The 12,339-nt window shown below is 45.6% G+C and overlaps 1 protein-coding gene across 1 annotated transcript in view; it reads left to right on the top strand.

Annotated features, from left to right (window-relative positions):
• Positions 1-5,699: 5,699 nt before the first annotated feature.
• Positions 5,700-12,339, top strand: part of LOC142748079 (G2/mitotic-specific cyclin-B2-like) — a 58,146-nt gene continuing 51,506 nt past the window's right edge. The window contains exon 1 of the mRNA XM_075855207.1: positions 5,700-5,769. Coding sequence (XP_075711322.1) covers positions 5,707-5,769 — 63 coding nt within the window. The 5' untranslated portion in view covers positions 5,700-5,706. The remainder of the gene's footprint in view (positions 5,770-12,339) is intronic.

Genomic DNA, 12,339 nt, shown 5'->3' with positions numbered 1-12,339 from the left:
GAAGTTAGCTCCGATCCCCACCATTAACCCCTTAAATGCAGCGGTCAATAGCGATTGCTGCATTTAAGGGATTTGCAGCTCATTGCAATGGCAACCGGAGGCCTAATACTGGCTCCCCGGTCTGTCTAGTATGAAAGCCCTCCAGGCCCCACCCAGAGGCGGGGCTTAAAAGGCTTCCGTAGCCGCCGGCAAGATGGCATCGGCTCAGGAGCTGAGCCGGCGTCATAAGCAAGGGAAGTCAGCTGTATGTTACAGCTGATATCCACCTGTAACGGCAGCTAGCTCCGATTCCTGCCATTAACCCCTTAGATGCAGCGATTGAAAGCGGATCAGCAGCCCTGCTATGCAATCGTAGGGCTGCCGACTGCTGCTTTGGCAACAGGAGGCCTAACAATGGCCTCCTGCTCTGCCATTACGGAAGCCGATTAGGTCCCGTCCTGAGGCGAAGCCTAATCGGCTTGCTGTCATTGAATTACTGTCATTGAATTACTGACAGATCTAATACATTGCACTAGATAGGTAGTGCAATGTATTATAAAAAATATCTGACAGTTGGACTTTCAAGTCCCCTAGTGGGACTAAAAAAAAGTCTAAAATAAAAGTTGTACAAAATCGAATTAAAGTTTCAACATAAACGCCCTGTTCCCATATCAACTCCTTTAATATTGAAAAAAAATAAAATAAACCATACATATTTAGTATCACTGTGACCGTAACGGCCTGAACTATAAAAATGTTATGTTATTTATTCCATGCGTTGAACGGCGTAAAAAAACCACGTAAAAAACAATACCAGAATTTCTTTTTTTTTGTTACTTTGCGCTACAAAAATTGGAATAAAAAGTGATGAAAAAGTCGCATGTATCCAAAAATTGTACTTATAAAAACTATAGCTCGTCTCGCATAAAACAAGCCCTCGTACAGCTCCGTCAATTAAGAAATTAAAAAGCTATGGTTCTTAAAACATGGTGACAGAAAAAAATACATTCTTTTTACAAAAGTTGAAAAAAGTTGTAAAACATAAAAAAGTGCCATAAATTTGATATTGCAGGAATCGTACTGACCCGCAGAATAAAGTTAACCTGTAATTTATAACGCATGGTAAACGCTGTATAAATGTTTTTTTTTTTTAAAAACTGCCAGAATTGCTGTTTTTTGGTCACCTTGCCTCCCAAAAAAATTGTATAAAAAGCGATCAAAAAGTAGCAGGTACCCTAAAATGGTACCAATAATAAGTACAACTCGTCCCGAAAAAAAACCAGCCCTCATACCACTACATCTATGAAAAAATAAAATTATTTAAGGCTCCAAAAAGTCAGGGAAAAAAAATGCAGTTGTGCAGGGAACATTTCTTCTGTTTCAAGAGGCGATTTATCGAGGCCCTCAAATTTGGGAACCAAGAAGGCGACGGCCCAAACATATCTGCTGGAAGCGAGGGTGCCCGTATTATACCAGGACAACACTTTCCCAGCAAAATTCCCCAAACTGCAAAGGCGCAGAGCAGGGGCGTAACTAGGAAAGACTGGGCCCCATAGCAAACTCTTGACCGCCCCCCCCCCCCCGTGTGCCACAAGCAGCCCCCCTTATAAATAGTGCCCCCTGTAGAATGTGCCATACAGTCCCCCCGTAGACAGTGCTATATAGCCCAGCCTATAGAAAGTGTCACACCCCATTTGTAGATAGCGCCCCCACCTCCCCTCTTGTAGATAGTGCCATACAGCCCCCACTGTATATAGCTCTATACAGCTACCACTGTATATAGTGCAACACATCCCCCCTTAGTAGATAGTGCATCACAGCCCCACTTAGTAGATAGTGCCACACAGACCACTGTAAGGCCTCATTCACACGGCAGGGTTTCCCGGCCGGGTGCCGGCCGTTCATAAATCGGCCGGCACCCGGCTGCATTAGAAATAATAGACCCCTAATGGGGCTATTCACACGACCGATTTTTTGACGGCCGGGAAAACCGCCCGTCAAAAAATAGGACATGCTCTATTTTCGCCCGGGTACCCGGCCGCCCGGCTCCCATAGAAGTCTATGGGGCCGGGTAATACCCGGCCATTACCGGGATGTGTCCCGAGTGACGGCCGGGTTTTCCGGCTCTTGCGCTCTATCTCCTCCTCCTCACAGCGCAGAGTGCATGTGATCAGGAGGAGTTGATGCCATTCTGACGAATGGCATCGCTGTACACGGTGTGGCAGGGCCGGGGTGTACAGCAGGTGGAAGGGAGCGCTGCGCTGGCTCCCTTTTCCTGCTTGTTTTAAAAGCACCCTGGCCCGGCGACACCTTCGATGGCGCCGCTAGCAGCTGCAGCTGCTGCTGCTGCTGCTGCTGCTGCTACTACTGTAGCTACGCCACTATAGCAGAGCGGGGAGGTATCTCCCCGCTCTGCTATGTGCTAGCCGCACTTTAGCTCCTTGAAGGAGCGGAATCCCCGTGTGTTCGGGGATTCCGCTCCTGGACAGAGCGCTTGATGTCTCTGTCCATATCTGGGCAGTGACATCAGGGGAAAGTCCTGAAGCGGAATCCCCGAACACATGGGGATTCCCCTTCAGGAGTTGCCGCTGATGTCACTGTCCGGATCTGCCCGGCCCGGCACGGATGCATAACTTTATGCAAACCGGCCGGGCAGAATGGCCGATTTTACCGGCCGGCACTCGGGCTCGGACGCGACCCGGTCGTGTGAATCCCGCCTAAATTGCGCCACACTCAGCCCCCTGTAGATAGAGCCGAAGCCCTCCTCCTTGTAAACATTCAATGCTTCACACTAAATCTGCAGGTGAAACCTCTGTGAAAAATTTGAAGCATATCCGGAGAAATATGTGCAAGAAAAACGCATTTGCCACAGATTTCTGTGACTGATTTAACTTTTTGGGATTTTGTTGCACATTTTCTGTTGTAGAAAATCTCCAGCGTCTCCTGCGTGTGGGAACATACTCTAGGGGTAAGATCACACGTAGCGTAAATACTGCGGATTTTCCACAACGGATTTTGTTGCGGAAAATCCGCAGCATCATACAGTAGCAGTAAAGTGGATGAAATTTGAACAAATCTTATCCACACTTTGCGTAAATAAGCAGAAAAAATGCTGAGAAATTGACCTGCAGTGCGTTTTTTTTAATCCGCAGCAAAGTCAATTGTATTTCCGTAAATCGCTGTTTTTGAGTTGCGGGTTTTCCCTATTAAATACAATAGGGAGGTTAAAACCAATTAGCAGATTTCTTGTGTTTTTTTTTGCGGCGGAAAAGCTGTTATTCGGCCGCAAAAAAACAACTAGAAAAAAAAAATCTTATACTTAATTCTGTTCTTCTTCATCCAGAGCATGAAGCGGGCTCACGGGCTTAACCCACTCCATACGTTGCAGTTATCAGCTGTATGTTACAGCCAACACCTCACTGAAACTACCTAGATCGGAGACCACTCCAATCCCGGGTTGTTTAACAAAATCACATTGTAAACCACCCTAGGAGGACTTGTTTAACCCCTTCCCCCTGCTTGCATTCTGGGCCCTAATGTCCAAGCCATTTTTTACATTTTTCCATTGTCACATTCGAAGAGCTGTAACTTTTTTATTTTTGCGTCGGCATAGCTGTATAAGGTCTTGTTTTTTGCGGGACGACTTGCAGTTTTTATTGGTACCATTTGAGAGTAGATGCGACTTTTTGATCACTTTTTATCACATTTTTTTTAAGTCAGGATTAACAGAAAACAGCAATTTTTCCATTGTTTTTTATTTTATTTTTTTTACGGCGTTCACAGTGCGGGTTAAATAATGTAACAGCTTTATAGTCGGGGTCGTTACGGACGCGGCGATACCAAATATGTGTAACTTTTTTGCTTTATTGTAGTTTTTTTTAATAGTAAAGCATTTTGTAAGGGGAAAAAGTGGGTTTTTCATTTTTTTGGTTTCACTTTTTTTTTTTTTTATTAAACTTTTTTACTTTTTTACTAGTCCCACTAGGGGACTTCACTATCCTCCGATCGCTATTATAATACACTGCAATACTTTTGTGTTGCAGTGTATTACTGCCTGTCCGTTTAAAACGGACAGGCATCTGCTAGGTCATGCCTGCGGCATGATCTAGCAGGCATTCGCTCCAGGCAGACCTGGGGGTCTTTATTAGACCCCCGGCTTCCATAGAAGACACAGACACTCTGCGATTTTATCGCCGGGTGTCGGTGGGAGAGAGAGGGAGCTCCCTCCCTCTCTCCAAAACCATTCAGATGCGGTGCTCGCTATTGTGCACCGCATCTGAAGGGTTAAACGGGTGAGATCGATACTAATATCGATCTCACCCGGCAGAGCAGGGACGCCCCCAGCCCTCAGCTGCCTCTGGCAGCTGAGAGCAGGGAGATTTCACGGCTCCCTGCTCTGTTTACTTTATTCTACAGCAGCGACGTAGAATAGCGGCGCTCTAGAATAAAGCCCACTAATGACCGCCGTAAAAAGGCGTATCGGCGGTCATTAAGGGGTTAAAAATATTAACAAAAAAAAGGTGAAAGACAACCTTTTTAAAAAATGTTAATGTAAAGAATGAAAAAGTAAACATAGTTGGTATTGCTGCATCCATAAAAAATTTCTGCACAATTGCAATATACCATTATTAAACCCACAGGGTGAATGCTGTAGGAAATCAATTCACAATACAAACGTGTTTTTTTTGGTGACCTCTCTTACAAAAAAAAAATGGAATAAAGAAGGTTTAAAAAGTCGCATGCACCCCAAAATGGTACATTAAATGGTGCCAATAAACTACAGCTTGTCCTGCAAAAAACAAGCCCACACACCGCTCCATCGACGGAAAAATAAAAAAGTTATGTGACTTGGGGGCACAAAACAAATTTTTTATGTCAAAGCGTTTTAACTTTGCAAAAGTTGTAAAGGATAAAAAAAAGTTATAAACGTAGCATCGCCGTAATCATATTGACCCGCAGGATAAAGTTGACTGCACGGTGAACACTGTAAAAACAAAACCCAAAAAACAATGGAAGAAGTTGTTTTTTTTCTTGTCCACCCCGCAAAGAAATTATTTTTTCAGCTTTTCTGTACATTGTATGGTAAATAAAAGGTGCAGTTAAAAGCTACAACTCGTCCTGCAAAAAAGCCCTCATACGGCTATTTCCATAAAAAAAATATTTTTATTACTTATGGAATGCGGGTAGGAAATAAAAGAAAAAGGAAAAAATGGCTGTGGCGAGAAGGGGTTAATATAACTTCCTGTCAGTGACTGGTGCCACTTTTAGGGTATGTGCACACGACCTCTTTTCAGACGTAATGGAGGTGTTTTACGCCTCGAATTACGCCTGAAAAGACGGCTCCAATACGTCTGCAAACATCTGCTCATTGCTTGCAATGGGTCTTACGATGTTCTGTGCAGACGAGCTGTCATTTTACGCGTCGCTTTCAAAAGACGGCGCGTAAAATTACGGCCGGGGCAAAGAAGTGCAGGACACTTCTTGGGACGTAATTGGAGCCGTTTTTCATTGACTCCAATGAAAACCAGCTTCAATTACGTCCGTAAAAGACACCGCGAAAAACGCATTTGGCGTTGTAGTGTGCACATACATCGTCCCTCCTATATGAATAATCTCTCACATAACATGTGGCTGGCTTTGTTTCCCCTAGCAACGAATCAACTTTCAAAATGAAAGTTGAACTGTGATTGGTTGATATGGGCTACAAGGCCAGAGTCCTATTTACACATGAAGCCCACAGCATCTGCTCCTATTCCAGTCAGGAGGAATCATTTTTATGTCACATCTGAGGTACTTTTATAAGAAGTTCTTTCATCCTAAGCCAGCTTCAGAGGCATGTCTGAGATGTCGCCGAATGTTAGTATAGAACAAGACTCTTTACACATTTTTCAGATAGGATTAGTCTGGGTCACGTACTATAAATAATCTATACTGAGATATCAGGATTTTTTTGAAGTGGGCATGGTTTCAAACAGGCATCTGAAGAGCACTATCCAAACAATGTGATAGAGTGGCTGAATACCTCCGATTATACTACCACACAGTGCTGAAATAATAGTGCCAAGATAAAATCATCATACTGTGCCATAATATTTTAATAACATAATGCGTTAACTCCTTCCCGCCATTTGTCGTGTGGATACGTCATGGAAACCTAGTGCTTCCCGCATTTTGCCGTACCCATATGACAAATGGTGGACACCGGCTCAGAAGTATCCACAGTATGCCAGAGGCAGGGCCTAATATGCCTCCTGTCAGTGTGTAACATAAGTATTGCAGGGTATTCTAACAATGATCCTACAATTGGATCTTCAAGTCCCTAGTGGGACTAAAAAAAAAAAGTTACAAAAAAATTGACAAAAGTAAAATGTCAAAATAATAACATTTTAAAAATCGCCCTTTTTCCCTTATAAGGCCCTTTATTATTAGAAAAAAAAGATAAATAAACTATGCATAATTGGTATCGCCCCGTCCGTAACGGTCTGAGCTATAAAAATATAATGTAATTTATCCGGCACGGTGATAAAAAAAAGAATTAAAAAACTATACCGGAATCGCTATTTTTAGTCACTTCAACTCCCAAAAGATTGCATAAATAGGGATCAAAAAGTCGCATGTACCCAAAAATTGTACCAATAAAAACTACAGTTTGTTCTGCAAAAAACAAGCCCTCACACAGCTTTCCTGATAGAAAAATAAAAAAAGTTGTGGCTCTTAGAATATGGTGACACAACGTTTTTTGTTTTTTTAAAACCGTGATTTTATCGTGCAAACACCGTAAAACATAAAAAACCTATATACATATGGTATCGCCGTAATCGCATCGACCCGTAGAATAAATTAAATATGTCATTTATAGCGCATGGTGAACGCCGTAAAAAAAAAGAATAAAAAACCATAGACGTTTTGACGGCCTAATTACACTAAATTCAGCAAAAAAACCTATGGAATCATAATGCTCACTATACCCCTAGACAAATAATTTTTATGCCTGTAGTTTCCCAAATGGGGTCACTTCTGGGGGGTGTCCACTGTTTTGTTCCCTCAGGGGCTTTGCAAATGCGACAAGAAATCCAAAAACCAATTAAGTAAACTTGAGCTCCAAAAGCAAAATAGTGCTCCTTCACTTCTGAGCCCCGCTGTGTGTCGAAACAGCCGTTTATTACCACATGTGGGATATTGCCGTAATCAGGAGAAATTGCTTTACAAATCTTGGGGTGCTTTTTCTTCTTTATTCCTTGTGAAATTTTATAATTTCTACGTTTTATTGGAAAACAATTTAGATTTTCATTTTTACGGACTAATTCCACAAAATTCAGCAAAAAACCTGTTGGGTTAAAATGCTCACTATAAGGCTGGATTCACACGAGCGTGGCGTTTTTGCACACGCAAAAACGCGGCATTTTGCGTGCGCAAAAGCCACTTAACAGCTCCGTGTGGCAGCAGCATATGATGCGCGGCTGCGTGCTTTTCGCGCATCCGCCATCATTATGACACTCCATTTGGATGTTTGTACACAGAAAAGCACGTGGTGCTTTTCTGTTTACATTCAGAGTTTGACAGCTGTTGCGCGAATCACGCTGTTCGCACGGAAGTGCTTCCGTGCGACATGCGTGGTTTTCATGCACCCATTGACTTCAATGGGTGCGTGATTCGCGCAAAACGCCCAAAGAACAGACATGTCGTGACTTTTTTCAGCGGACTCACGCTGAGTAAAAATCACGGACATGTCTGCACGGCCCCATAGACTAATATAGGTCCGTGCAATGCGCGTGCAAATCACGCGCGTTGCACGGACGTAATTCCCGTTCGTCTGAATAAAGCCTAACCCTTGATGAATTCCTTGAGGGGTGTAGTTTGCCAAATAGTGTCTTTTTGGGCGTGTTTCCACTGTTTTGGTGCTACAAGACCTCTTCAAACCTGACATGGTGCCTAAAATATATTCTAATAAAAAGGAGACCCCAAAATCCTCTATGTGCTCCTCTGCTTCTGAGGCCGGTGCTTCAGTCCATTACCACACTAGGGCCACATGTGGGATATTTCTAAAAATTGCAGAAGCTGGGCAATAAATATTGAGTTGCGTTTCTCTGGTAAAACCTTTTGTGTTACAGAAAAAATGGATTTAAATGGATTTTCCGACAAAAAAAATTAATTTGTAAATTTCCCCTCTACGTTGCTTAAATTCCTGTGAAACACCTAAAGGGTTAAGAAACTTTCTAAATGCTGTATTGAATACTTTGAGGGGTGAAGTTTTTAAAAATTGGGTGACTTATGGGGGTTTCTAATATATAAGGCCCTCAATGCCACTTCAGAACTGAACTGGTACCTATAAAAATAGGTTTTGGAAATTTTCTTGAAAATGTGAGAAATTGCCGCTAAAGTTCTAAGCCTTGTAACATCCCAGAAAAATAAAAGGATGTTCAAAAAACGATGCCAACATAAAGTAGACATATGTGAAATGTTAATTAGTAACTATTGTGTGTGGTATTACTATCTGTCTTACAAGCAGATTGTAATGTCCGTGTCTGCGGACTGTCAGCTCCAATCCCCTCCTGACAGCCGCAGCCACGAGTCGGCAAGCGCTGGCCCCAGCCTCCTCCTCAGGAGACGCCAGCGCTCACTTCCACTCACCTCAGCTGGATCCCGTAGGGTGCGCGCGCACGCTCATGCCCGCTCTTAAAGGGGCAGCGTGCGTACCGGACTTCTTGATGAACTTTGACCCGTGAGTACCCTGGACTATAAGAGGGGTCAAGCACCCTGCTTCTATGCCTGAGCGTTGTTGATGATTCCTAGTTTGTCTATGTGATGGCCTCCTAGTGTGTTTCCTGTTTCCTGTTCCCTGTACCTGTTCCAGTTCCTGTTCCTTGCATTCCATACCATCCTGGTCGAGCACTGTGCTGTGCCAAAGTTGTGTCGTGCATTCCACGTCTGACCTGCTTCACCTCGCCTGCCGTATACCTTCTGCCTAGTCCTAGCTGAGCCTGCCTTGCTGCTGTCTGAGCTGCCACAGGTACCTATATGAACTATAGACTTTCACCTGCGCCCTGTTGGCCAGCTGCCTTACCGCCAAGGTGGTACGGCCCAGTGGGTCCACAGAGCCTTTGTGACAGTACGCTCAGGCCATAGACCCCGCGGGCCGATTCAAGACCATGACGACATCACAGGAGATGCGAGCAGATATGCTGGACCACCGGTCTCGACAGGACCAACTCATCCAGGCGATGAACATTCCTGCACGTCGGCAGGAGGCCTCCTGGCAGTGTTGATCCTCAGACTACACCTCTTGGCAGTGTTGACCCGCGTGTTTCTTTGCAACTTACTGACCGCTATGATGAAGAAGCAAGTACCTGTCCTTGATTTTGGAATTAGTGCCAGATCTACTTCAGCCTGTATAATAGGACATTTTCGTCTGATGGCGCAAGGGTCGCTTTCATCATCTCTCTCCCCACCGGCAAGGCTCTTGCATGGGCAAACCCTATCTGGGAGAGACAAGTACCAGAGACCTGTGACTACCAAGCCTTCCTCCGGACTTTTCGCATGGTGTTTGAGGAGCCTGGATGGGTCGCATCTGTAACGGCCTCTTTGATTAACCTACGCCAAGAAGACACCTCTGTGAGGTTAGACGGGAGGGAGTCCTTCCCAGTCTGGCCCCTACTTTGCAACAACCACTGCAGTCCTCAGATGTCGATCCTCCTAATGAGTCGGTAATAATGGACCAGTGTAAGTTATCCACCCAGGAGAGACAACGCAGACGCATGTCTGGACTCTGTCTTTATTGCGGCCTCAGTGGCCATCTCGTGTGCGCCTGTGTCCCAAAAGATCCCAAAACCTAGGGTTGCTAGAAGTGACAACCTTGGGTAAGAATGGACTTCCGTCTAGATTGTCCATACCTGTGACCATAGTGTCCGGCGAGAAAGCGCATCAGGTCTCTGCGTATCTGGACTCTGGATCCGCTGATAATTTCATCTGTAGGGACCTGGTGGACCTTCTGCAATTACCCACCACCCCTCTGGAGAATCCGTTGACAGTTTCTTCAGTGAATGGACTACCTCTGCCAGACCCAGTTATAGCTGTGACCAAGCCGCTGAGGCTCCAAGTGGGAGCCCCTCACTCCGAACTTCTGCCTTTCTATGTGCTATCCAAAGCTGTTAACCCTGTGTTGCTGGGCCTGCCTTGGCTCCGACTGCATGCCCCAGTCCTGGACTGGTATTCTGGAGAGGTTCTCCAGTAGGGCCCTGAGTATCAAGGTCATTGCCTGGTGTAGATTTGTTCGGCTCAGCCTTCACTGCCTCGGTCATTGGCAGGATTGCCGAGTCATTATGCTGCATTTTCAGACATCTTCAGCAAGAGGGAGGCGGAGACATTGCCTCCACATCGGGCATATGACTGCCATATCGAGCTGATACCTGGTGCATCCCTTCCCCATGGTAGGGTATATCCTCTCTCCTTGCCAGAGACTATATCCATGTCCGCCTATGTGAAAGAGAACTTGGAGAGGGGCTTCATACGAAAGTCTTCCTCCCCGGCAGGAGACGGGTTCTTCTTTGTCAAAAAGAAAGATGGCTCTCTTTGTCCTTTTATCGACTACCGAGGTCTCAACCAGATCACTGTGAAGAATAAATATCCGTTGCCATTGATCTCTGAACTGTTTGATCGCATACGTGGTGCCAAGATTTTTTCTAAACTAGACCTGCGTGGGGCTTACAACCTAGTCCGGATTCGCCAGGGTGATGAATGGAAGTCTGCATTTAACACCCGTGATGGACACTATGAATATCTAGTAATGCCCTTCGGCCTGTGTAATGCTCCTGCGGTCTTCCAGGAGTTTGTGAATTACATTTAACGTGACCTCCTCTATATTTGTGTAGTAGTCTACCTTGATGACATGTTGATTTTTTTCTCCAGATCCTATGACGCACCAGAGACATGTCCGTCAAGTTCTGCTTCGGTTAAGGGAGAATCGTCGGTACGCCAAGTTGGAGAAGTGCGTGTTTGACAAAGATGCTCTACCCTTCCTGGGCTACATCGTCTCAAATCGAGGTCTCGAGATGGATCCTGAGAAGGTAAAGTCTGTCCTGAAGTGGCCACGTCCTCAAGGCTTGAGGGCCATACAGCGCTTTTTGTGATTCGCTAATTTTTACAGGCAGTTTATTCCAAACTTCTCCTCACTGACTTCTCCCATCTCTAACCTTACTAAGAAGGATATGACGCCAAGGTGTGGACTCCCGTGGCAGAATCCGCATTCAATAGCCTGAAGAGTGCCTTCACGTCAGCCTCTATCCTCCATCATCCGGATGTCTCTCTGCAGTTCTCGTTGGAGGTGGACGCATCCTCTGTCGGTGCTGGTGCACTCCTGTTCCAGAGAGGTCCCAAGGGCAAGTCAAGGGTATGTGGATATTTTTGTAAGCTCTTCTCTTCCGCAGAACGCAACTACTCGATTGGGGATCGGGAGTTACTGGCCATCAAATTGGCCCTGGAAGAATGGAGACATCTACTAGAGGGCGCAGCTCATCCGATCCTACCTCCAGACGGCCCAACGGCTGAACCCTCGTCAGGCCAGGTGGTCACTGTTCTTTACAAGGTTCCAGTTTGAGCTCCATTATCGCCCGGCCGACAAGATTGTGAGGGCCGATGCCTTGTCCAGGTCTTTCGAGATGGAAGACACCTTGGAGAGTCCACAGAATATTATTGATCCATCTTGCATTATCTCTGTCAATCCCCTGCAAGTTGGGGACATTCCTCCAGGGAGGACTTTTGTGCGCCTGGCTGATCGTGGAAGAATCCTCTGCTGGGAACACTCCTCTAGACTGGCAGGTCACGTGGGGGTCCGTAAGACCCGGGATCTGATTGCTCGTCATTTCTGGTGGCTCACACTGCCCAAGGACATTATGGACTTTGTTTCTTCCTGTTCTGTATGTGCAGCAAACAAGGCCCCTCACTCCAGACCTGCTGGTCTGCTCCAGCCATTGCCTGTGCCCAATGCTCCCTGGCAGCATATAGCTATGGACTTTATTACGGACCTGCCTCTCTCTGCGGGATGCAGTACTGTCTGCGTGGTGTTGGACTGATTTTCAAAGATGGCCCACTTCGTTCCTCTGACCGGTCTTCCTTCTGCTCCTTAGCTGTCCAAGCTGTTCATCCAACACATCTTTTGCCTGCACGGCTTGCCGCAGCATATTGTGTCTGATCGGGGGGTTCAGTTTACCTCGAAGTTCTGGAGAGCCCTCTGCGGACTCCTCGGTGTGAAATTGGACTTTTCATCAGCCTACCATCCTCAGTCCAATGGTCAGGTCGAGAGGATCAATCAGATCTTGGAAAACTACCTACGCCACTTCATTTCCAAGCAGCATGATGACTGGG

The sequence above is a fragment of the Rhinoderma darwinii genome, chromosome 3 (genome assembly GCF_050947455.1).
Source record: "Rhinoderma darwinii isolate aRhiDar2 chromosome 3, aRhiDar2.hap1, whole genome shotgun sequence".
Taxonomy (NCBI): domain Eukaryota; kingdom Metazoa; phylum Chordata; class Amphibia; order Anura; family Rhinodermatidae; genus Rhinoderma; species Rhinoderma darwinii.
The sequence above is the reverse complement of the archived record's forward strand: the minus strand, read 5'-3'. Positions and strand labels throughout refer to the sequence as shown.